The following is a 25,433-nucleotide window of genomic DNA, read 5'->3' on the forward strand; positions in this document are numbered from 1 at the left end:
ATGCTGTAGGTTTTCCGGTCTGTCCTTGTTTTATCAGCTTGACAGGACTATCTTTATCCAAGCACAATATCGCCCTCTGCTGGCCAAATGCAAATCACACGACCTTATCATGGCAGGCCGATTTTGAAGATTTTAAAAGGAGTTTTTGTGAGTTTTTACGTTACGAAAATGTTTATCTTAAGTACATTTTTATTCGTTTTAGTGTTATATATTTTTATTTTTGTACTTTCCTTTCACGTTTTTGAATGACGTCTGTGATTAAAATCGATATACAACTATGTGTTGATTTCTTTGGAAATCAGAATATTTATGAACATTCTATTGTAGTCCCTAAGTAAAAAGCAAGTCTAATATAGATCCCTGTTGATGTGTATTTTCACTCTACATAAAAAGTTTTGAAACTACGTTACATGTGCACAATGGGGGGGAAATGACGTCACGCAGAGGTCATATTCTCATTTTCTGTGACCAACAAAGCGTTTCTTGATGTATTATTTTTGATCTACCAGAGATGACAGGAAGATTTGTGTGGAAAATTTACAATTTCAAATATACGGATGGTTCAATATCTACCTTTCCGCTGCATTATTTGACACGTTTGCTCGTTGCCAACATATTTTTTACTCTAGAGGGCGACAGAGTCTACAAAATCATTGTTTTGACCACGAAGGAGAACGGTACTCGACTGACTTGTCTTTAAGCGTAGAAGAGTCAACACACTTGGAATTAACATGTCTTAACTCATGAATATAAATTGAATGTCTTCTTTGGACGTACTTGGAAGTATGTCGAGGCTTACCATGTTCGTACGCTACATGTACAACGGCCTAGCGAGTGGAGTGGCGAGGAACAAATCCCCTTGGCTCTCCTCGGTGGCAAAGACGCCCCTGGGTGCACCTTTGCGGGTTGCAATCGCCGGAAAGAAGGACCTGGTCCACTTGGAGGAAGACGAGCTGGAGGAACAGTTTGTGAGGGGCTCTGGACCCGGCGGCCAGGCCACCAACAAGACCAGCAACTGTGTGGTGCTAAAACACATCCCCTCTGGGATTGTAGTCAAGGTTATTAAACTCATCATCAGTCATTCAGTTCCAATTTGTTGATATGTTAATTTTGACGATTGAATCATGTAAATGTTGACACTTTCCCCACAATCCTGATACTGTCGTGCAGTGTCATCAAACCAGATCAGTGGACATCAATCGGAAGCGAGCGCGGGAAATAATGCAGCAAAAACTGGACGTTTTCTATAAAGGAGAGCGCAGCGATATTCTGGTCAGAAAGAAAGAGGCTGAGGCCAAGAAGCAAGACAAACGAAGGAGAGTCAATGAAAATCTGCAGAGGAAGAGACTCTTCAAAGAAGCCCTCCTAGCCCAGACCACATCTGGAAATGACAGCAATACCTGAAACAAATTGGCTGATCTTTTTAGCCTTCATATCAATAGGAATGCTGTCCTCAGTAAACCACATGTAATTCACTAATTTGATCATAACTCTTTCACTAAAAATACAATCAAATGTTGATAAAAATTTATTTAACTTCTTTCTTTCTTTCAAGTGTTGTGTGTTTTCCCAAAATTATTTATTTTTCACTACATAAAATTACTAATTTCCTTTTCTTTGCAAAATTCCCCAATTACTCCCAAAATACAAGTTTTGCCTTTCAAGTGTTAATTTCGTCGGGTTTTTTTTTTGGGTGTGTTTGTGGAATAGCCAAAACAATAATATAGTAACGTTCCATTATTGTCAATACATTATGTATAGTGGATTTATGTACAGTGTTTTGCAGCGACCTTTTTAATATTTTGGTTGGATTGATTAAATTAACTGATAATTGACTTGTTTAGAACTAATATTTATGACTAAAACTGTAATACGTATACAAAACTTCAAACTCTCGCTTTTTTACTGGCTGTTGAACAAGAGCTCGAAATACAGCCAATGAGCGAAGACCGTACACCCACATGATCCCGCCTACTTGAATCAAGTTAACCAATTGGAAACGCCCTAGGGTTTTTAAACTCCTACACGTTTCTACGCATACACTAGTTATTTGTATGGGTATGTCAGCGTTGTCGTCTCAACACACAAAAAAAATCTAAAACCACAGGAATTATTTAATTCACCATCCTCCGCGTCGGACATGTACTCGAAAAACTGACATGGCAAAAGGTAAACCAAAACATTCTAACTCTTTTATGTGTGCGTTTATGGCTTCGCTCGGTAGTTAGCTAGGCTAATAACGAGCAGCTACCCAGGTTGAGGGAATAACAAAATGCTGGATTTTGAGTTTGCAGGAAAGAAGCAGGTGCAAAGGACGGACGAAAAGCCGGAAACCGCTCCTGTAGGCAAAAGCATCTCCGAAGAGACGAAAGAAAACCGGCCCGTGGTTACTAAAGAGGTATGTTTGATGTCTACGCTGAACAAAGTAGTCCTGCTTTGACGGAGTCTCTTTATATGGAGTTACCCGGATGTAATCGAATGGGATACAAAAACAAACTTGTAATAAAATATTCAGCTCTTGCAGGACATCCGGCATATTTTTCATCGGTTTTTGAAACAAAATTAAATGTCATTACGTAATCAAGCATAACCAAGCCCCCCCCCCACACACACACTGTAGAATCTGTGTTGATGGGGCACCCAAAAGTTAATATACTACTGTGTATATATAAAAACATATTTACTTTGATTTGTTTTTATCTTGTGCAATAAATTAAAGTTGAAAAAAAAAAAAAATTCAAAGTGGCCCTTGCATTGTTCAGCCAGATTGCACAAGAAAAGCACCTGAGAGCGTTCGCCCAAATCCACCTAGTTTAAAAAAGGCCATATTGCCTCTGAGGGACACCTCCGGCATGCTCATTCAAGATGGAAATGACGCGGATGTCAATCACACAGCTAAGCTTGACAAAGGTGAGAAAGCTTCTGTATTAGTATTGCAAATAGCAAGACAAGAGAGCGCCAGACACAAGCTGTTGTCATTGTAGACCCCTCGAATAAGACTCCGACAGAGCTGCGTGAAGTCAAAGTCGCCGCTCAAACGCAGCAAAAACAAACCACGCCGCACACCAACGCGAGTCTGGCAGACAACAGCAAAGTTCCAGCGACTAAAGCCCGAAGTCGGAATCCTCGCAAGGGCAAAGGGAAAAAGTGCGTCGGGAAGCAATTCATTTCACGAGTGAGGAGGAAACCTATGATAATAAAATTGTCTTTCCCTTCAGGAAAGAGAATAACGCTTCCCAAAACAGAAAGGTCACAGACTTCTTCCCGATCAGGAGGAGTAACAGGAAAACTAAAGCAGAGTTGAAGGTTTGGGATGATCTTTTTTTTTACCAACTTAACTACTGAATATTCACATTCACGTCGGCATTTTGACATTTTCCACGTAGAGCTGCCACATTCACTGCTGCAATCTTTCACTGCCTGAGACAGCCAACAGATTCTATTCTCGTGAAATGTTTACAGAATGAAGAGCACAAGCATTTGGATGATTTGATAAAGAACGGCGTTGAAGAAGGATTGCAGGTAACGCCTATATTCTTATCCTGCAAACCAAATTAAATGCGTGACTTAAGAACTGTCACCTCCGCGTATTACCAAAAACAAACATTTCGGAATAGCGTTAGTTGTAGCACACGGGGGGGCATAATATTTCCAACGTGTTATTAACGGTGCTGGGTTTTATCCACAGGTGAGGGTGATCGAGGGCAAAGGGCGTGGCGTGTTTGCCGAGCGGCGATTTAAGAAGGGCGATTTTGTGGTGGAGTACCACGGCGACTTGCTGGAGCTGGCCGAGGCCAAGTTGCGAGAGGCCCGCTACTCCCAAGACCCCCAGACGGGCTGCTACATGTATTACTTCCAGTACCAGGCTAAGACCTACTGGTGGGTCAATTTTCATTTTGAAGGCTCCCATCATATGATTGTGAGAAAATATCTTTTTTTCTTTTCTCCGCCACGTAGCGTGGACGCTACGCGCGAGACAAACCGCTTGGGGCGGCTGATCAACCACAGCAAGGTGGGCAACTGCCAAACCAGGTTGCACGCCATTGACGGCGCGCCTCACCTCATCCTGTTGGCGGCCAGGGACATCGAGGCGGACGAGGAGCTGCTGTACGACTACGGCGACCGCAGTAAGGAGGCCATCTCGGCTCACCCGTGGCTCAAGCATTAAAACGCTCACACACCACCATTGTCTCGAAACTCAACGGTGCCACACGGACGACTTTTTAAAACAAATTTTAAAGGACGTACAAAAAAATGATTTTAAACTAACGTGCTTGTTTTTTTACAAACAATTTTAATCATGCTTTTTATTATATTTCTCTGCTGTAAAGGATCAAATGTTACATATTGTCTACTGTTGCGATATTTTCCAACCGTGTAAATTATGAGCTCATAAGGCGTGCTCAATAAAAGACACAATGAGCTGAGAAATGCGTTTAAGGAATAAATGGTTCAAAGTGTCATGAGGAGATGAATGTTTTGGCTTTGTAGCTCCTTGGAGCAGAAATCAAATGTTCCGCCCTCACCAACATTGCTGGGCATTAAAATGTCATTATGTAAGGAATTCAGTTAGGAAATCATGAAAGTGAAAAGCGCTGGACTGGACGCTTCATTGGAAGTGCATCACAAGACGTGGCCGGTGTGGTTCCAGCTTGACGTGTCGTGTTTTTGGAAACCTCAGATACTTTAGTTGTTGTAGATAAAGACGTTAAGTCCATTAATCAACACATTTTGTTAAATTGAAATTATTACAATAAACCTAATATGTGTGTTTGGAGACCTAATGATTTTTTTTTAACATTATAATTTGACATTTGGTTTAATTGTGTATTATTGACGGTATTAAACAAAAAATGTAATCTTTAAATGAAATGCGTTTTCTTAAACTAGACTGTTTTGTCATCAATGAACATATGCTTTCATAAACGTTGAGGAATTTGCCTTTTCAAATAAACCTGATTTTTCTTTTTTGTAAACATCCGAGACAATTTAATTGCCAATGACTAAGGCGTGTTATTGTGAACATCAAAACAAATTTGGTGATGTTGGTGATTACATAAACATCAGTGAACCTGGTCAACATTTTTTAAATCAAATATGATTGCTGTATTTCAAACAGCAGACAAAACAGTTTAGTGTTAAATGCACCAAAACGCATTTTCATAAACATCTAAAACGTGAGTAACCTCAGATTTCTTGGAAACATGAAGACGATTTTAAGTCATGAATACTTTCAGTTGAATGTTTCGTGACCAACAATCTCTCCCAGCCGCCCCAAAAGACCAAGCGACAATTTTGTACAGAAAACCAGTATTCTATAATTATTGTAGTTAATGAAACGCATGCAGTGATGACAATTAAAAAAGAAACACTTTGCATCAACTGAATGGCCTTTGCGCTGTTGCCTGTCTTGGCTAGATGGGGGCAGTATAGGAAAGATTGGGTCTGCTCATTTCAGAGGATAAATAATATATGATTGTGAGTACTGTTATGTTGAAAGTTTGAATACATCTCAATTCCTTATTAATGTGTTACCTATTGTGTGTTAGCAATAGCTAGCAGAAAAAAAAAGGCTAAGCCGTGTGTTTGTTTACAAGAAACAATGTTCAGTTTAACAGTTTTTTTCCTTTTTCTATCTCTCTTCCGAAGACACTAGTGATCGGCTCGTGTATGGGATGCAGGTGTACCTAATGATTTGAAGAGCACCGCAATAATAAATCTTTTGTTACACGTAGAAAATGAAGCCTGTGTTAACTTTACAAATAGTCTGTGAGTACAAAAATATAAAAGTGGTTCTGGAAACCTTCCAAACAATCCAGTCTCACCAGGGTATTTGTGGAGGTCTTCTCGTCTTACTTCCGTCTAAATGAAAACCTAGCGAGAAAGAGGAAAAACAAGTTAGTGCGGGAAGCCATCGGAGGGGAAAAGTGCACAGCACCGAAGAAACTCCAGTGAGTCAACATCATTTGGTCACAAGTATGTGATTAGGCTCAGGATGAGTGAGTGAGTGCAGCCTCACGCAATGCATTGTGTCATGTGCTGCATGTAAAGCTGCACTTGACAACAACCCATCCGTTTGCTAATGCTCTTCCACGTCCTCGGTGAGCTGAAGTTGAAGGCTGGGTTCTGATCACCTCTCAATCGCTTCATCGATTTGCTCCTTATAAGGCGTTTGTATATCGTATGCATGACAAGTTTGTAACTATGTAAAGGAAACTGTACTTAGAATGTACTTATGTACATTTATTTATTTATTTAGTTATTTATTTAGTTATTTTATATTTATTAATTATTTTTTATTTACAATGCTTTGAAAAAAAAAAGCAAAAATCAGCCGATTTTGTTTGCCATTTTCTTTGTCCTCTGTGTGAATGTGTCAAGGAATTTTAAAATGAATTTTAAAAGCTATCTGTACGACACACCGAGTAAATATTAAAGACAATTGAACTGCTCACAGTTTTCCAATGGTGGTCTTTTCCGTTTTTGCATCGTTGATCCCGGCCGCTCCGTTCTGCGCCGACCCGTCCAAGTCCACTTCCACCATGGCCGCTTGGCCCTGTGGCAGAATCCCGCTGCACAAACACAATCGAATCCCACGTGAGCCATTTGCACGCCAAACTATTGCACGAGGACACTTCAACACGTGATGGTGAACAATAAAAAGCAAAAAGCAGGCTCCTTTATAGCAGCACCGTCTAATAAAAGTCTTGACTGTAAGGTTTACCTCTTGTAGAGCTGCAGCTCTTCTTGGGCCACCATGAGCTGGGCCTTCAGCTGGTTCCGCTCCTGTAAGACTTCTTTTAGCTCCTGCATGGTGAAGCGAGGCCTGTTGGGGTCACTCAGGTCCACCACCATTTGATTGGGTCCCACCGCTTGCTTCAAAGACAACAACACTAACACTTAGCTTATGATTTGACGTACAACTTTTTTTTCTCCTGATCAAGGTTGGAATGCAATTTACTAAACTGACAAGCCATTTCTCCAGAACTTTGTGTCGGTTCGGTTGGTTAATTTGCGCGTGAGCGCCCTCTGCTGTGCACTAAAAGTGACATCACAGCGCACTCAGTTTCACGGCTCACCAGTTTTCTGGGTTTGGCCACTGTAGACGTGGATGCCGATATAAGTATTCTTCATATTTAGGCAGCCAACACCAAAAAAATACAATTTAGATCGTATTCTTGTCATTTATAAACGAGTGCCTTACCGTGCCCTGGCCGGTGGAGCTTTCCGTGACGACGCGGTCCAGTTCGCTCTTCAGGTTGTCCCGCTCAAGTTTCAGCTCTTCCAGGGACAAGTTGTACTTGTTGACCATCGTTTCGAACATCTCCAGTACGCGGACTATGCGAAACTGGAGGTCGGACACTTCTTCGCCCGTACGGCTGATCCTCAACAAGTCTCGTCCGACGACGTACGAGATGTCGTACACGTCCTCCACAGTCAGCTCGAAGGCGTCCTTCTCAAACGCCAATGCTGGCGACGACTCCTCGTCAAAGTCCATGCTTGGAAAGGAGAACCCAATCGTTATCTTCGTCGCTTCCCAATGATGTTTATGGCCGGAGCGGGTGACTTCTTCCAGAGGAGCAGCACTTCCCCCATCACGCGTCTGCCAATGGCGAGTGGGGCAGAGAGGACAGCTAGTATCCTAGCTACAGGTGAGAGAGCACAAAGAGTAACGAGCGGAGTTGAGAGGAATCCCTCCCCCATTCTTCCACTCGCCAACAAACATTCTTTGTAGGTTAACGTTGTTTTGAGTAGCGAAATACTCGCTTTTCGTACCGATTCACATAGAGTCTAGAAATGAATCGGGCAACGCTTTGTAGTGTAAACCCTTTTGGAGTGTGGGCTGACCAATACCTCTCAAATGTTCGGGCTTTCCCACCTTTTTTTCTCCCGTCACTATGGCAACCAAAGATCCCAAACACGCCAAAATGTCTGAGTGCACATGCGCCACTTCCCCCGGACAGTCATAGCTACAAGCATTAAATGTACATTTATTTACATACCTTTGCATTTGCCTTTCATACATTGCATGCATTCATACATACATGGATGGCTACATCAAATGTAGCTTAACTGTACTGAAACTACTCACCTGAAAATATTTGTCGGTTTAGAAGACAATAAATTTGCAAAATCATTTATTTAAAAACTACAGTAAATCTTTAAAAAAAATAAGTCAAATGTGACCATTAATATGGGATTTCTGTCATTGAAAATGTAAAATTGTGAAAAATATTGAATTTGAATAGGATTTAATTGACCTTTGTGACTGTTCAAACATGAAAATACATAACATGAAAAATAAAAGCTTTATTTCAACATTAAATCACTATAAATGTGTACAGTAGATTTGGTTGACTAGACTAAATATATATCAAATAGGCTTCACTTGAGCGCAGGTAGCAAATTTTATACCATTGATACTCAATACCTTTGTCATATATTATTTTAGCTGCTGTTCTTTAAATAAGCCACTGACAGCTAGAGTTGGCTTCCTCCATTTTTTTCCTTAATTGCATTAACTGCTAAAAAGGAATTGACTGTACATCTTTTGGTACCTTCCCACCATTTGACAGGTAATTTAAAAATCCAATTGAAAAACACTACTCAGAAATAATGGATAAAGCCCAATAGCCCCAACTGCTTAAAAAAAAATCATACAAAGGAAACGAGGCGTCTGATTGGCAACAACGTTGGGTCGTCTGCGATTAAACCGGCGGCGACCATGGGCATGATGGCGGTGAAGATCCTGTAAGTGAAAAGAGAGAAACCTCTGCCGATATAGATAGACTTTTTTTGAGGAGATATGTGGGAAGTATGTATATCACTCACAGGCGAGGTATTCCAGATTCCGGCAAATCTGAGGAGGTGCTGGTGACCTCTGGTGGTGGCATGGATGAAGATGAAGCGGCGAGGAGACAGCTGACATCCTCCTCTAAGTCTTCACTGGGCGACGGAATAAAGTGCAGGATGTTTTATGGCCATAAACTCACTACATGACATTGAATTGATCAAATAATAACAGATATGGAAAACCCTCGTCGATCCCTTCAATCTGAGATGCGACTCAATGTGTTTTGTTGCAGGATTTTTGACCCAATTTCTTTCTTTTTTTTTTAATTACCTTTTGTGATAGGCCAGTTCTTCCTCTAGGAGGAAAACTTGAGCCTTGAGTTGGTTTCGCTCCTGCAGGACGTCACGAAGCTCCTGCAGAGTGAAGTGAGGAGCTTCCGCCTCCGCCTCTTTAGGCACTTCTTCTTCCTGCAGATGACACAACATGAAATATCTACAAATGTTACAAAAAAAAAACAACATATGATTATTATTGTTATTATTAGGATTATAATGGTGTATGTCTTACCAGTAAGAAAGCAGAGTTGTCTATGTCCTGCTGACTTGTGTTTACGCGTCTGTGCGTTGAGCTGCTGAGAAAGTTGGGAATGTTCTCCAAGGAGTCAGTATCTCCTCCGCACTCAACCCATACCGAGTCTGCCTTGACACACTCGGACGCCTGAACGTGGGCCGCGTGGGAATAAAACGTCAAAACATGAGGGGCACTTAAGGCTTAGCATATATAAAGACAAAATGTTAAACAGGACACATTCAATATTTCCCGGAAACCTCACCTGCGGGGACGCCTTGGACGTGGACGAAAACAAAAGGTTCTCCTCCTCCATCTTGGCCATCTCCCTCTCCAGTTCCCACTCCTGCCTCTCCTTCCTCAGCCGGCTGGACTCGCGCCGCAGGGCGTCCATCTCGAGGCGACGGGCCTGCGCCGCAGCCTCCAGCTCTGCCCGTTGCCGCACGGCCGCCTTGACGTGCGCCTCCATCGTGCCAAGCCTGTGACGGAGATCCTGATTGATCCGGATCAGACGGTGCTGCTGCAGCTGGAGCTGAATGGAAACAAATGAGCGGTTCAAACCAAAATGTCGGACTTCCCGTGTTGTGTCAGGCGTGGATTCTTGGAGGCTTCAAATCAAAAAGACTGACTTCCTGCATCAATTCAGACATTGCTTTTTCAATTGATTTGTGAGTCTACTCATAAATGTGGCTTCAGAGCTAATTAAAAAAAGAATAAATGAACCTTAGAAATGACCCACAGATGTCCACTCACCGCCTCAACGTCATCGTTTTTTAGCGTCAGTTCGTGGTCTTTGGCTTGGATTTCATCCCTCTGCTTCTCCACCAACTTATTGAGCCTTGTCATCACTTGCTTTTCCTTCTCCGCCGTCCCTGCAAGGACACAATCTATTTACCCATAGGACAAGAGGAACTATAGCTCCTCACCGTGTGCGCGATTTGATAAATATAGCTGTTGACGACCTGACAACAGTGTCTTCAAAAATAAACCTCCTGCGCTCGTTTGACCCCGCCACATTTGGGTGTCAGCATATCGACACAAATTGCCCATTGTCACGTGACTGAATGTACAGTAAACAGCTCCCCCTATAGTTCCACTCAGAGATGTATGCAAGTAGAGAAGTAGGTCTCTAACTGATCATATAGTCCACCACAATAAAACCCACCCTCATCTTGCTGGTACTGGTCTTGGTTTTCCACGAGAACTTGACTGAAAGCTTGGCGAGCCAGCAGCTTTTTGTTCTCCGCTTCCAGCTGAGACATCTGCGAGAGGAGATTCTCAACCTCGGCTTTCCACACGTCTTCCACCTGCTCTAACTCCTGGGATAAAAAGCAACAAAACAAAACATTGTGTCAGTTAAAATTCTGTATTTGGTCTTATTCCAACTCATCCTCTGTGTGTACAATCAACACACCACCATAGGGGTACTTTGAGAAACTGGGAAAAGGAGACAAAGCAAATGGAAACGCGAATATTTTTTGTTGACAGGGGAAAAAACGAATATGCGAAAATAAATAAACAATATAAATAATAAATAAAATCGACTCCTTCTACATCGCACTTACCTGGTGGTGCTTCTTCTCCTGCGCCGTCCTGTCGCTGCGTTCCTGCCGCAGCCGCAAAAGCTCCCGGCGCAGCTCGTCGGCCTCCTGGCCGTTGCCGCCGGCGTCTCCGCGGCGTCCCACCAGCGTCTCCAGAAGCTCTAAAACTCGGACCACCTTAGGAACCACGCCAGCCAGAGCCTCACAGCCGAAGCGCTCGATGGTCCGCTCAAATTCCTGCGCCAGGGCCGCGGCGATGTCGTACACGTCCAACACGGTCAGGTCGGACCAGGTCTTCTCCAGAGCAGACATGACATGTGTATTACGATTAAAAATAAAGTCTTGGTTCTTCGTCTTTCTCCACGGAATGGTCGTGTCACATTTTATTGTGGAAACGAGCGTTTAAGGGACTTTTGTGACGGACCGCGAGGAGGGTTCAACGACGAAGTGTGAAGTTTGTTGACAGGTTCAACTTTAACTTTAGACGATGGGTTCAAAGCCCTCGAAAAAGCTCGTACATATCACTATTTATTGATTCCCTGAGCGGATCAATTTATACGCGTTCATCGGACAAGACCACTGCAGGATGTTAATAAAATAACAATGTCGTTACTTCAGACAACGTTTCAAGGACAATCCATATTCTCTTAAAACCTGAACGCGAGTATGTTGATTTTTTTTTTACCACAGTTTCTGAATGCAACAGTCAATACATTCCACGCTGCCCGGAGAACCCAACCGCGCATGTCAGAATCCGATGCGTTAACGCTTTAAAAATACAAATGCAGAATACGCAAATGTATGTATTAAAATGATATGGGAGGCTGACAAAATTATGACTGCATTGAATTTCACTTGAGGAAATAAAAAAAAAAAAAAAAATTATATATATATATATATATATATATATATATATATATATATATATATATATATATATATTTTTTTTTTTTTTTTTTTTAATTAGTCAATAAAACCTTAACCTTTATGGGTATGTTGTGTGGGGGATACGTTTCAGTAGTGATAAAATGGAAAAGAAAATACATTTACAGGAAAGAAAAAATAAAATAACATTAATGTTATTTTAAAAATTTTAATATTGTAATATTATAATTGTAAAAAAACAAATATATATATATATATATATATATATATATATATATATATATATATATATATGGCTGACTTGTAAAATGTCCCTGCAAAAATAGAGGGACAACTCAATAAATTAGAATGAAACATTTATTTAATCTGCTTGGCATTTACATTTGGTATCAGGACAAACACCTTTGTTATAATATAGTATTTCCGACTAGATCTGGGAGCATATAAAAAAGAATAGAACAACATAAAGTGATGCAATAATAACCCTTCTAAGTACCCTGTAGGGAAAAACTCCCAGAGGTGATAAACATCCACAATCATCCTTCAAGCTACTACATGTAATTGGCGTGTACAGCATGTATCCATTCGAGATGAACTCTATACATTATTCTTGCTGGGACTTGCTGTACAACCGGATGGCTTTACATGAATTATTATTATGATAACTCAATCTCAAAGCAGCATCTAGAATTTTTAAAATACTCAACGCAGTGGGAAAAAAAACGTTGTTGATTAGGTTGCCACATTTTAAAATAGAATAATAGACTATTGTACTATATAGGCATTAATGAAAAAGAATGTGCAGCTTCTGTTCCATTTTGGCAAAAGCAAATGACATCTCAAAAAAAACAGCAAGATTGTCAGCTAGCAACCTGTACGCGGGTTTTTCTCCCGTCTTCTTCTCATAAGGCATTTTACGTTCTGTGATGACAACAACGATGTCACGACTTTGTGCTTCTGCTTTCACTTGAACTGCAAAAAGACAAAGGAGTCAAGTCACTGTGAACAACAAAAAAAGATTAAAATTCTATTAAAAAAAAAAAAAGCTTAAAAAAAATTATGGAAAAATAAAACAAAATAATAATAATTAAAAAAAATCGATTTAACTATCGAGCATATATTTGTGGGTCATTTCCAAAGACTTACGGGAGACTTGAGCAGGACATTGGGCTTCTGGGCCAGCGCGGGCTTCTTCATGAGCGCCGGCTTGTTGAACTTGGGTGACATGGATACCAGCGAGGCGGGCTCGTCGTTGCCGTCGTCGTGCAGCTGGAGCTGGTCCAGCGGCACGCCGGCCACAGAGTAATGCTGCTTCCTCAGCATGCCCAGACGCAGATGCTCGTTTTCCAGCAGAGACTCAAGCTCCAGCACCTTCACCTACAAAAACATTGACACAGTCAATCCGTTAGGGGGCAGTATTACACAACTCTCAGAAGAATGTAGCCCAACTTGTCCTTCTGGAGTCATTTCCTGTGTAACTGCAAATTTTCATTTTTCCTCTGCCAATTCTACCTGTCCTTTATGTTGAATTAGAAGATGGATGAGAAAGAAAAAAAAAAAACTTTTCACCAACCCAGCTTTGGATGCAATCATTTCACAAATAGAAAAAGGCATTTCCGACAGACTATTGTTCTGACGGATACTACACGTTTGAGTCTATGAGGCCCATAATTCACAAGGTGTTTTTTCCGAGTCCATCGTTACCTGTGACTCCATTTCTTCTTTTTTCAACTTGATGAGCGACATCCCAGAGAAGTCCATGGGATCTGGACACCAGACACACACACACACACAAACAAACACACACACAAAACAAAACAAAAAAGACCAATTGGATTGAGGTTCGACATGCGCCCGCTAAAGTAATTGCCTGACAGCTCTCGCGTACCCTTGTCCTCCAGGTTGTCCTGTCCCGTCCTGGTGGAGCCCACCACTTTGGCGGCCATTTCGTTGACCAGGCGTGAGGCCTGTTGAAGCACCGTCAGCCTCTTGCTGTGACGATCTGCTTTCACCTGAAAACGCATTGGCAAAAGTCAACCTGAAAGTCACAACGGACCTGAAACTTTCGCTCCAAATTCCTTGACGTTACCTTGGAGGCAGCGACCAGTTGTGCAGTGCTGGCGGCGATCTCATGGGAGCAGACAATCAACTCTTCATATTTGCCTGTGTGCAGCACCACCTTGTCAGCAGAATCCCTGTTGGTGGCCAGGAAAGAAAAAAAAAAACACCCAATTGGTTCTCTCAGCAAATCAAGAGAACCTGGTGTCAAGTAGAACTTACACCATCTCCGTGGCCCCCCATCCCACCGCCTTGGCCGCAGAGATCAGCCCCTCGGTCCAGCGAGAATTCCTGGCGTAGAACTCTTTGATGGAGGCGGCGCCCTGAACAAAAACAAACTTGTGTTGTTCTAGCGGTTAGAAGAACTGACCTAGGGCGACACAACTCACCCTGCCGCTCTCCACGATCTCCTTTTGCAATTCCGTGGAGGCGAGGACCAGCATGCGGATAGCCTATGCAGGACGCAATTGAAAACACAATAAAGATGACAAATAAAAGTAAGAGGAGTACAATGTCGTCCAGGTCCAGCGTACCTTCATGAGGTCTGTGCAACTGTTGAGGATCCTGAAAGAAAAAGCGACACTCAATTATCGACCTTCAAATATTAGTACCAGCCTTAAAAAAAAAAATCCGCCCAATTCATCAAAACATTTGAATAGCTCTGGCGAAAAAACCACAGCGGTGTTTCTTTGATATTCTCATGAACAAACCTTTCATTGACTTCCAGTTTAATTCCCGACGTGTCCTTTCGAGCCTGATTCATCACTTCCTGTAACCACAAGGACACACATCACTCGCATATTCAAGAATGAAAAAAAAATGGAGGACTAATACATATACACATGCCAATACCTAAATAGACAACACACACAAACAAACAAACAAACAAACAAACCAAACAAACAAAACAAACCTAAACTAGCAACAAACAGCCACAGGCAGGTTCACCTAAACATGCCCCTCCCCTAAGAGAGAAAAAACCCCACGACTACTTTTTTCTTTCTACAGCTAGTCCTACTAACATCAATCCTGCGGACGGCCTCCTCGATGGCCGCCGAGGTGGCGGCCATTTCCTTGTCAACCAGATCCCCCAGCTCATCTTGGCGGATGTCCATGCCTTTTGGTCGCAGCTCCTACACAACAGAAACACAAAATTTCAGTTGGCACTCATCGTCGGACGGCGCGCCGGATCGCGTCACGCTTGCGTGCCTGGCCCAGACGTAGGATCTTGTGGATGATGACTTGAATGGAGGCTGGGTCGGCCCTCTGCAGCGTGCCTTTGGACTTGAGCTCCCTCAGGTATTGCAAACTCTGAGTGGCGCAGCTTCTGCAGTTCTCCGTCAGTTCTGCGGGTCATTTAGGTATTAAAATACAATATTGGCACATTTCTTTTCGTCGTGCAACATTACGAGGGTATGGCTTACTATCTGCGTGGTCAGTGGGCGCCATGTGTGCGGTGGCGCTGCCATTGACGATGGTGTCGGCGGCCGCGTGGGAGAAGTGAGTCAGCGACCTCAGCAGCGCTCCAGCGTCTGAAAGGCAACGACAACGTCACTTGGTTTCATGATTCGTTTTGTTAGGATTACGATATGATCAACATTGTTACAAGATATTTACCCTTCATGTCTTTCACATACTCCGCTTGACCTGTTTTCACTTTATCCACGGAGCTCAGTGCCACCTCTGCCCGACTGATTAAATAATCTGTGTTTGTCGGAAGTTTAAAGACATTCAATTATTAACAACGATGCCAGATCGATGAGAGATCGATGCTCCATCTCAGCGGCGTGACCTGGGGAGCTGGTGCATCGGATGTGGAGGGGATCGTCCAGCTTGGCCACGGCATCTTGAATGATGTTCTCGGCTTCTGTGACGGTGCCCTGCAGCAACGCGAACTGCTCGTCCAGGAGCTTTTGGTTCAGCATCTTCTCCTGTCTGGCCTGCGTACAATACAAAGGAAATACACAAACATCTGACTCAATCCAGTGTACAGGATTAGGAATCCGTTTGTGTGAGTGATTTGAAATCTAAAAGTGAGCGGTGAACAATCCTGACCCACCTTCTCCTCCAGTCTGGCCTGAAGCTCGCCAAGTTCCTTGCTGTTCTTGTCTTTCTCTTGCTGGACGGTGGATTGCTGGAGCTGCGCACTCTGACGGACGGAGGAAAGCTCGGCCTCCTTCTCGCTCACCGAGCGCATCAGACGCTCCTTCTCCGCCTGCAGGGCGACCATGGTGTTGTTGACTTGAGCAGAGGACTGCGAGACAGAAAGAAAAGCAGATGCAGTTAAGGTAATCACACTCTATACTTAAGTGCATTTACAATATTTTTGTTGAATTCTTTTTTGTCAAAGAGAAACGATGTCAACTCACCATCTCACTGCTCTGCAGGGTGGCCTTGATGCGCGTTATTTCCGCCATCTTCTCTACCAGTTCTCTCCTCAGCTTCTCCATCTCAAATTTCTGCTCCTCCACCTACAACAAAAAACATTTTGTTTCAAAAACCAACCAGACTGCAAACGCTTCCCACGACGACAGCCCGCCGACCTTGATGTCCGCTTCCTGCCGTATCCGATCCACCTCAAAGGCCAGCTGCAGTTTGGTCCTCGCCACCTCCTCCTGAGTTTGTTGGGTGGCAGACAGCATCTTCACTGTGTCGGCGCTCTGTCGGGAAACGTTAAGCGGTTGTGACTTACGATGAAAATCCTGCAAGTATGCATCTCAACCGAGAGATTTTTCGATGTCGGAGAGGAGCCAAGTTTAGATTGGCTTGGTATTGGACGTTACAGAGAGTCTTTGCCAGATGAGTCCACATACACTTCCGATGATTATTATTATTATTTTTTTAAACATCTGTAAGCAATATTTTGGTCAACACCTTTTGTTTCAAGTATTAATACAGGTCTCGGAAAAGGTCAGTACCTTGCGAAGTAGTTCAGCATGGCTGGCCACCAGCTCTGTGTGCTTCTCTTTCATCTTCGTGTAGCGTTGTTCTGTAGCCTGGGCTCTTTCTACACAAACACACAAAAGCATTCCCTAAGTACACAGCAGCCCAAAATATGGGGATTTATTTGTGATGAGTGTAATATTGATCTTACGTTCGGCCTCAATGAAGGTGCTCTGCAGGCTCTCGTGCTCGGTGATGCGGCGACGCGCTGCCTCCAGAGCCAGGCGGAGCTGCTCGTTTTCCACCAGCGCGTGTTGCTTCTGAGACCGCTGCTCCTCCAACTCCGCCTCCAAGCTGTTGATCTGCGACTTGAGCTGCATGATGTAGCGTTGGGCCTTGAGGTGGGCGGGGGGGGGGAAGATCATATTATTAACATCATTCCACATAGCTAGGAGAGAATATTTGCATTCAATCACTTCAAGATGCGACCGGCTCGTTAAGAGAAACAAGCTCAGAGCTCCTACTAAATAACTATTTTCAGTGTAGTGGTGAGTTGCTTTTTTTTTGTAATTTTTCATTTGTTGTTACTTGTATCGCTTTTGCTTTAGAAGGGAACTACCGGTTGAAATTAATCAGAGGAAGCATGACACACAAGCTCGCCACATTCCACATGTGGGGAAGAGATATTTTGCATCCGTCCAACAGGTGTCCAAACAAGCAAAGCAGTGGTGTCAAGCTCCTCACCTCCGCTTTCACCTTCTCCAGCTCGGCTCGCAACAACTCCAAATCCCGCTTGAGGCTCTCAATCTGGAGATCCCTGTTGCATGATGACAACAACAGAATATTGACAAAATTGCTAAAAAGATTTACTTCAATCCCTGTAAAAGCTGGCAATGGCGTTTGTTGTTATTGACTAAAGTGCAATTAACAACTTCCCCACAAGGTGGCACACCTATATTAACTGACTATTTGCTTGGGTATTGGAAATGATGGGGAAAAAAATTGTCCTGCTTTGGAATAATTTCTCTTTGTGTGTCTTAACATGTGAAGAAATTGACAATAAAGCGGACTTTGACTTTTGATCATTTTTCCCACCGGAATGTAACACGGTCCATATCAGACGACACAACCACGACGAAGCATCACCTGTCGTCGAAGCCACCGTTGGGCGGTCCGAAGGCCTGATCGAAGATGTCGGGCTCCGGCGCGGCTTGCGAGCTAGCGGCGTTGCTGACGTCGATGAGCGGCTCGGGGTCATCGTCGTCATCGTCGTCGCCGTCTTCGTCGGGAATGACCACCACCAGCTTGACGTGCTTGGCCAGCGAGGCAGCGTGCAGGAAGTTGGGTGGTGACTGATGACAGGATGAGAGGGAAAGAAAATAACCATGTTAGCGTCTAATAATCAAACTTGGCACAACTTCACATTCACATTTTGTCACCTAAATGTTAAAAGTATGTGTATTTGGATATTTCTCGCCACTGCTACAAATAAATATCAGATGAGTCTTTGATGAAATACGTATGTGAGCCGTCCCTTATGTGAGTCAAATGTGAGCAGATCTTACATCAGGCAGTCGGGGGATTTGGATGAGTCTCTTGAAGAAGAGCATCTCTCTAGCTCTGTTGAAGAAGGTCTTGAGACTGCGGGCCACAAACCGGACAATCACGTCATCATACAGGGAGTTCCCCAAAAATAACTGCCAATTTGCAATCAAACTTATAGGATGTGTTTAAAAATAAAAAATAAATAAAAGTGTGAATCATTAAACTTAAGTTGAAGATGAATGAGAGTTTATGGTTTTACTTTTTTTTTTTTTTTTCTTCCCCCAGGGTGGAGAACATAGTGGCTATTTCATTTTTGTTGACCTAGATTCAAATTTCAAAAATGAGATCGGTGAATGGGGCGTTGTGGTCGCCTGGCTAATGTTGCACACTTTCTTTCTTTTATTCAATACGTTCACTTGACACCGCCAGGACACGTACCTCTGAAACTGATCCCGGAAGCGATCCCGGTGTCCTTGTAAAGTGTCGGCGGGGAGACCTGAAATCCGCCCCAAACCGATCCATTTACTGATTACGTTCAACCCCCGGACTATCGAATGGGTCATTCTGCGTTTCCTTACAGGCGTGTAGCTTGAACAGCAGCTTGACCATGAAGTGATAAAGTTGACTGCAGTCCTGGATGACCTGGATGAGCGGCGACAGACGACACTGGCCCGAGGTGAGCGTGGAGATGGCGATGGACGAGTTGAGTTGCTTCAGCACTGATCGGGAACACATTTACACACAGACGTGGATTTAAACCTTCATGAAGTCACACTGAAGGATTACGTGTTGAATCGTCGACCGTACAAACAATGTCGACCGACACGGACCGTGTATTGATAATTACGTTGGTTCTTGCAACACACATTTAACAAGCTGAAAAAATGTCAGATTTGAAATGATTCAATTCTGGGGCTATAAAATCCGTTTTAACATGAACAGATTATACTTGAGCACAGATTACTTCTCGGTAATTAAGGATATTTTTGGGCGTCTTTCATTACAAGTGAATAAACGGAAAGAGACTTAATGCTCTGTAATTGGCTGGCATTTCCTCATCAGATGCATCTAATTTAGGGCGATACGAAGTAGGAAACAAGTTCAAAGGAGGCCCACGCGGAAGAAACGCCCTTCCTCATCAACTGTAAGAGGAATCCGGCATTAAAATTGCACGAGATTTCATTTTAGGTTTCGGACATGAACGGGGGTAAGGGTCACTAAGAGACTGTTCTGGAGTTGCAGTGTTTGAGTATTTCTTACCTGTCTCAGCCAACTTCAACTCCCCATCCATGTAATCAAACATCTCCACGGTGAGCTGAAAGCTGCCGGGGACAATTTGAGAGTCTCGTTACGAGATGAAGCCAATCGACTCAACTAAATGACGAATAGTATGTCGAGGTGAAATGGACTCACACGTTGTTGACGTCCGTCCCCGCTGTCCGCTCCAGCACCTCATCGGTGGCCTCCAAGTTGGCGGGGATTTCGGAGTGCTGCCAAACCACAAAACTGCGTGTTCAATTTCAACGCAATGCCAGATTGGGTCCCGCGAATCCGGACGCCCCCTTTCACCTTGTTGTGAAACTTCATTTTGGTGCAGAGCAACTTGGAGTACAGCGCAACTAGCTGCCCGTATCGATCGTGCAGGTTGCCCTGGAAAAGCAAAAACAGACTTCTTATTGAGCGGGTAGATGTCTAGACGTCATTTCATGCTAATGATTATTCCGCAGCCGCACGATGGATTTTTCTTGTGTATGAACGGCGCTATACAAAAAAAATAACATTTCCTTGCCGACAATCAACGAGACAAAAACACTCACCCAAACCTGGCCAAGTTCCACAATAGAACTGAAATGTCTCATGCAATCTTGTAACACCTACAAAGGAAACCCCAAACACACTTCAATGATGAATTCACTTGTTTTTGTTTGTTAAAAATATTGAGGGTCTCACATTGCGATGGCCGTCACGCAGGACTTTGTGCAGCACGTGGCAAAACTTCCAACTAAGGATGGAACTGTTGGCCAAGGGGAAGCCCAGAGCGTACGACCAGAAGGTATAGGCCCCCTTTTCCCGGTGAGTCCCCAGGATGATACCTGATTGGTTCCCTGTTAAGGAAGTGCATGTTGATGGGATTTCGGCTGCACTCGCCCACCCTCAGGAGAAAAAATAAAAAATAAAAGGATACGCCGTGCATGCTTCTCCTTCACTGGTGTTTCGGTGGAGGTGATGGCTTTGCTGATGCTGCTTAGCTGAAAAGGGAAGACATTTAAGATTTTGTCATTTTTTTGCGAGTGGTGATTACAGATGCGGGGAAAAAAATGCTGCTATGCATAATACAAAGGAGTTAACAGATCAAATGGCCACGCCGGGAGATACGATCTCCAAATGATGTGGAGAATGAGTCATCAGTAACTGTGTGCCCTTCGGAACCGGTCCGGCAGGACCGACAAGTGTCAACCGTGAAATGGTCACACAAAGGGAGGAAGAGACGCATCGTATTTTGATTTGGTCGTTGTCTAGATCGTAGCCTTACTGATGACCAGGAAGTTGTAAACCACCATGATGGGAATCCTCCAATTGTTAATAAATATTTCAAAAATATATATTAGGGCTGTAACAACAAAAAATGTGTACAATAGGAAAATCGATTTGAAGCGGTCGTTCTTAAATCGTTTCGCACACCCCCGTGTTTCAAAATACAGATCGAATTATCTTGTACTGGAGAGACGCGCTTCCATCTATAAAATGTCAAAATTCAATAAAGATACCACAAGTGACACCTGATGAGCTTTTGCCAAATGTCACTCCCCATCTAATTTCCAAGTGTCGCCACGGTAGAAGTATTTTTATAATCAAGGAAGAAGGAAGGAAGGAGGGTGAAAAAACAGATGATGAGCTGTGGTAACTAGTTGGCAATGATTATCGTTTTATATTTTGTTCCAGTTCTTAACTCAGCACCTTTGAGTGTGTGTGTACGCGCAGCAGCCTCCATCGGCATGGTCTTATATAAAACCCTCATCCAGTGAAGGCATTAATCCCCACGTGGCTTTAATCTCTGGTTTTCGTTTCTCTTCTCCCTCCCTACATTTTCATCCTAAAAAAACCAAAATAAAATAAAAAAACAAGTTTAATCATTCCCATTACGGTGTGAACCTTTTGAGCAAATCTATCTTGCATGTTCACGTGGCATCTGATAAGCTCAGCATAATAATTGCTGATGTCATTTTAACTTGCTGTTACTCTCCCAAAAATCCAACTAAAAAACAGTCCCTGCTAATTATTTTCTGGCGCCCCAAATTAATGCTAGCAAACATCCAGGGACCTCAATTTGTGAAGCACTGCTTTACTGCACATAAGTGCATCAAGAACAGACGGGCTTCTGTGCCAATGAGAAAGTAAATACAACAGGAGAAGCCCCCCCCCCCCCCCCCCCATCTCCCTCGACTTCCCGGTGACGCAAACTAAACGGTCATGCTAGCTCGTTTACACAGGGCGAGTTTGGCAGGGCGGCGTGGAGGCCTGTGTGACAATGAGGGACTTGTTGGTTGGGGGAGGAAAAGAGGATGAATAGTCGGGTAGCACGTTGGGGAGGAGCTGCTGTGAGTGTGTGTTTGTAGCCCGTCTCGACAGATGGCCGCCGAGCAGCGAAGCTACGGGCAAACTGGTGTCGGCGAATGATTGATAAAAGCCGGGCAAATGTGCCGCACAGCAACGTCACTACACTTGACTCACTGCCGTTGCCGTGACCACCCCCGAATCAACTTCATGGCTCCAAATGAGAATCCTCGACTACCGCTGCGGAACATGCGCACTTGTCTGGAAATATTTTCTGTATTCCATTCCCAAAAAATCTGCGCTTTACATGATTTACTTGAGTGTAATGCTCTTGACATGCGGGAAAAGGTGAGCCGCATTCACCGAGGAGCTTGTCATCATCTTAAATCGATGCAGGAGGACAGTAAAATGACTCTCATGGAGGAGCTGCTGTTAGCCACAGCTCACGCCCAGACGCTCACGCGCAGATTTGCCAAAGCCAGCCTCTCTCCAGCGTTTAAAATATTACACTAGTTCCTGCCTCCTAAAGGTAATAGTAATAATAGTGAAAAAGGAGCATCGGCAAATCGAGAGGAAGGGTAAGCCTCAACTAATCCCCAGCACCACCATAAGGTTGGGTTGCCGGCCGGCATTATTGTCGGCATGCACTCAACCTGAGCAGCGTCATCCGTCCGTCTCCTGTCTGGCGAGTGCGCGTGCAAACCATCTGGATGTTGCTCAGTTCAGAGTCGGGAATGCTTATTAAAAATTTAAAACCGCTGCTGCCCGTTGGTTGGAAATGCGAGTGCATGATAGCGCAGCTCGTTACCATCTTGAATCAACACACAAGAGCAGCGGCGTTGGCTAGCAAACTGATCGGAATGTTGTCTATTAGGATGTGATCAAAGTGGAGGAAAAGTTCATTCAAAGTTGACATCATTGACCAGCCTTTCTTTTTTTGTGTGCGCCCAGACCAGATTCAACCTATTTTAACAGCCACTGTAAAAATAACAACAACAAAAAACACTTTTTGTTTTCCTTCTCTTTGTCTTAGAAAGGGGAGGACAGAGAGCACCTGTGCTAACTTGAGCATACTTTTGCCACACTTACTTTTGCCCTTTTTGTTGTTGTTGATTAATGTGTATCGTTTTAAAACCCAAAAAAAGAAAAGAATCACACACGCACAAGTTGCCAACAGGTAGCTCCAATTAAAACAGGAGAATACAAATATTTCCGTTCTTCTCTTTATTTTAGCTTAACATAGAGTACGTTTATCATTCTTAATCTATCAAATATTCTGTATTTTCCTATATTTTATTACATAATCATTTCCCTGTTTGGGACAAATAAAGAAATATCTTATATGGGACAGTGCCACATTTCTCTTTTGTATTCATGAAGATATTTGTCTGTCTAATGTGTGTTTTTAGTGAGACAACCTTGTTTTGGAAACAAGACATTGTCATAAAAGTGTATATTGGTGTGCTCAGGTTTTGTGTCGACACAAAACCACGTCGGCAGAAAAAGTGTCCGCACAACCGGCGACTTTAACTCACGGCATCGTTAATTAAGAGGAGAAAGCCAAATGCATTAAGAGTGCTTTTCTCTACTGTACTCCCACTCAAACACTCTTGTTTATCCAACTACTACCTTCACGCCCCATCGCCTCACCTCGCCTGGCCTCACGGGTGCTCTCTCAGGCAACTCTAGCAAAGGAAATCAAACACTGCACCCACACACACACACATTTCTAGAGGAGAGGGCGCATTTGATGCTTCACCTTCACGAGCGGTGCAGCAGTGGAGCTCCACTGCATGAATCAGCAATTTGAAGTCAGGCTACCTCCTACACACTAGCCAGCAGGTTCTTGATTTTCAAATTATCGCTCGGAACTAATCTTGACCCCTTGAAATCAACAGAAATGCGATTCACATTGTGCTCCTCCTTGTGTCTGTGCCCTGGCCACCAGGGGGTACTATAACACCGACATGCGGGTACAAACGAAGAAAAACGGACTGCGCAGAAAGCAAGCTACCATAAATTTCCGATTTTTTGGGGGTTGGCAGAGGATAAAGAATATACAGCTGTGTATCGTGTCGTATGAGATATCTCAAGTTTTTCTAATTTGTTCAAATTTCATTTCACACAAGTGTCGGACAACACATCATGAAAAAAGGGCCTTTCTTTCTGACAGAGGTGATCATTCACCAATTTGTGAAAATGTTGCAGTACAGTGCCAACCACTGAAGAGAAGGACTTTTGCGATACTTTAAAATAAGTATTGGCTCGATGTTGATACCTGGTATCGGTATTTGGCTGTCCTTATAAAACAGCAACGTTGATGCTATTTGTTAGCCCATCGATGGTGCTTTGCATAATGGTTTAGTATTAAGCTAACAGACTTTCTTAATGCAAAGTTCCACCAAAATTTAACTAAAAAGCATAAGTAGTATTTGGTGTAATCCCCCCCCCATCGCACAAACAGTGTCAACTAATCTCCTTAGTGGAGGGGATATATTCAAAGTCATTCTTTCAGCCAACAGCAAACTTGGTGGAACAGAAAGAAGATGATTGCTGTTCCAGATCTAGAAAGTGTGACAAATGTTGTGGAGGGAGGAGGAGGTGGAGAGCTGGTCAAACAGGACTAACTAGATTAGCACCACCATAGTGTCAAGTTATGTGTGCTTTCCTTTTCCATAACCTATTTATTTGACTTCAAAAAATGCCATGTACTCATGTTCTGCTTCGTTTTCAACGCCAACTATTCTAACATAAGGACATGCAGCTCTATGGTTGGATTTATTGTGTTTGAATTTAATGACAATAAGATAGTGTTTCAATTTATCTCCATTCAAATGTATTGATGTCATTAATTTGAAGATCATAAAAGCACAGGCGAGTCCTTAACTTTGGGTCGGTTAAAAAAAATGGTTAATCATCAATATTTTTTTTTTTTTTTTACTGTAGTTAAAAGACAAGTTAAAACTTCAATGTGGATTAAGTATAAGGAAATTTAGCCTTGTATTTTGGTTCATGAGATCAACGGTTTAAAAAAAAAAAAACATTTTGAGTGTAAGAAAAGATGAGGCCTCCATTTTATGTCAATTAAGACACTGGTGCACCCCCCTCCATTATGGTTATTGTGAGCCCATTTTACCCTCTATTTCCAGTCAATTAAGAGCCCCCCCCGTGGGCCATTCGGAACATGCACAACGACCATTCCAAAAAGCGTCAACAAACAAACGAGCGAGCGAGCGAGCGAAAGTCACCCTTACCTGCCGCTTGTCGAATTGGTCCCTCTCGGCCCCGAGGCTGGCCTCGGTCCGTCTGGCCTTGACCCGGGTCGTGAGGGTGCTCATCCTCCCACTTCAGATGCGGACTCAAATCTCCCAAATCCCCATAAATTGTTTTTTTTTTTTTTTAAACACACATATAAGAGCGCGTACAAACTGGCTTTTCTTCTTTTTCGTCGTCGCCGTCTTCGTTAATAATCCCACTCCGCCACTGCGGCGATGAAAAGCGGACCAGAAGGAGGAAACGGACGTAGCCGGTCTGCCTTGTTCAGGGTACGGATGATCCTCCCCCTCTAAAAAGGTGGACGAATCCACAATGACGTCATTTGCCTC

At 43.3% G+C, this 25,433-nt stretch overlaps 5 protein-coding genes across 6 annotated transcripts; 2 read left to right on the forward strand and 3 right to left on the reverse strand.

The window, feature by feature from the left end:
- The first annotated feature begins 574 nt into the window (after positions 1 to 574).
- mtrfr (mitochondrial translation release factor in rescue) lies at positions 575 to 1,540 on the forward strand. The gene is made up of 2 exons (XM_085910001.1): positions 575 to 1,058; positions 1,171 to 1,540. Exons 1-2 carry the CDS (start codon positions 759 to 761, stop codon positions 1,402 to 1,404), a joined length of 534 nt encoding a protein of 177 aa, XP_085766127.1. The 5' UTR covers positions 575 to 758; the 3' UTR covers positions 1,405 to 1,540.
- A 152-nt stretch (positions 1,541 to 1,692) lies between these two features.
- kmt5ab (lysine methyltransferase 5Ab) lies at positions 1,693 to 5,558 on the forward strand. Its single transcript, XM_085909998.1, has 8 exons — positions 1,693 to 2,169; positions 2,295 to 2,398; positions 2,763 to 2,910; positions 2,985 to 3,147; positions 3,219 to 3,306; positions 3,463 to 3,522; positions 3,689 to 3,879; positions 3,958 to 5,558. The coding sequence occupies exons 1-8, from the start codon at positions 2,160 to 2,162 to the stop codon at positions 4,166 to 4,168; spliced, it is 975 nt and encodes a 324-aa protein (XP_085766124.1). The 5' UTR covers positions 1,693 to 2,159; the 3' UTR covers positions 4,169 to 5,558.
- rilpl2 (Rab interacting lysosomal protein-like 2) lies at positions 4,309 to 7,887 on the reverse strand. The gene is made up of 4 exons (XM_085909999.1): positions 7,205 to 7,887; positions 6,725 to 6,876; positions 6,456 to 6,572; positions 4,309 to 5,874 (listed from the first exon to the last, which is right to left on the reverse strand). The coding sequence occupies exons 1-4, from the start codon at positions 7,496 to 7,498 to the stop codon at positions 5,853 to 5,855; spliced, it is 585 nt and encodes a 194-aa protein (XP_085766125.1). The 5' UTR covers positions 7,499 to 7,887; the 3' UTR covers positions 4,309 to 5,852.
- A 408-nt stretch (positions 7,888 to 8,295) lies between these two features.
- On the reverse strand, positions 8,296 to 11,380 carry LOC147058494 (RILP-like protein 1). The gene is made up of 8 exons (XM_085909997.1): positions 10,927 to 11,380; positions 10,527 to 10,680; positions 10,115 to 10,233; positions 9,627 to 9,893; positions 9,362 to 9,511; positions 9,125 to 9,261; positions 8,833 to 8,946; positions 8,296 to 8,749 (listed from the first exon to the last, which is right to left on the reverse strand). Exons 1-8 carry the CDS (start codon positions 11,212 to 11,214, stop codon positions 8,656 to 8,658), a joined length of 1,323 nt encoding a protein of 440 aa, XP_085766123.1. The 5' UTR covers positions 11,215 to 11,380; the 3' UTR covers positions 8,296 to 8,655.
- A 746-nt stretch (positions 11,381 to 12,126) lies between these two features.
- hip1rb (huntingtin interacting protein 1 related b) lies at positions 12,127 to 25,405 on the reverse strand. Of its 2 annotated transcripts, XM_085910123.1 has the most exons (31): positions 25,083 to 25,405; positions 20,459 to 20,522; positions 20,224 to 20,366; positions 20,091 to 20,147; positions 19,843 to 19,923; positions 19,687 to 19,763; positions 19,534 to 19,595; positions 18,852 to 18,992; positions 18,712 to 18,769; positions 18,294 to 18,369; positions 17,875 to 18,080; positions 17,473 to 17,545; positions 16,940 to 17,123; positions 16,764 to 16,852; positions 16,389 to 16,505; positions 16,215 to 16,316; positions 15,905 to 16,099; positions 15,638 to 15,785; positions 15,463 to 15,549; positions 15,270 to 15,377; positions 15,055 to 15,191; positions 14,868 to 14,978; positions 14,556 to 14,614; positions 14,379 to 14,409; positions 14,235 to 14,297; positions 14,068 to 14,168; positions 13,877 to 13,982; positions 13,676 to 13,799; positions 13,492 to 13,553; positions 12,934 to 13,164; positions 12,127 to 12,759 (listed from the first exon to the last, which is right to left on the reverse strand). In XM_085910123.1, the coding sequence occupies exons 1-31, from the start codon at positions 25,164 to 25,166 to the stop codon at positions 12,751 to 12,753; spliced, it is 3,186 nt and encodes a 1,061-aa protein (XP_085766249.1). In that variant the 5' UTR covers positions 25,167 to 25,405; the 3' UTR covers positions 12,127 to 12,750. The 2 variants fall into 2 exon arrangements, with proteins under 2 accessions (XP_085766249.1, XP_085766248.1); XM_085910122.1 differs by lacking the exon at positions 12,127 to 12,759 and having other exon boundaries at positions 12,916 to 13,164.
- Between the last annotated feature and the right edge of the window lie 28 nt (positions 25,406 to 25,433).

This window comes from Syngnathus leptorhynchus, chromosome 4, assembly GCF_054491065.1.
Source record: "Syngnathus leptorhynchus isolate UIUO chromosome 4, UIUO_Slep, whole genome shotgun sequence".
NCBI classification, from domain to species: Eukaryota; Metazoa; Chordata; class Actinopteri; order Syngnathiformes; family Syngnathidae; genus Syngnathus; species Syngnathus leptorhynchus.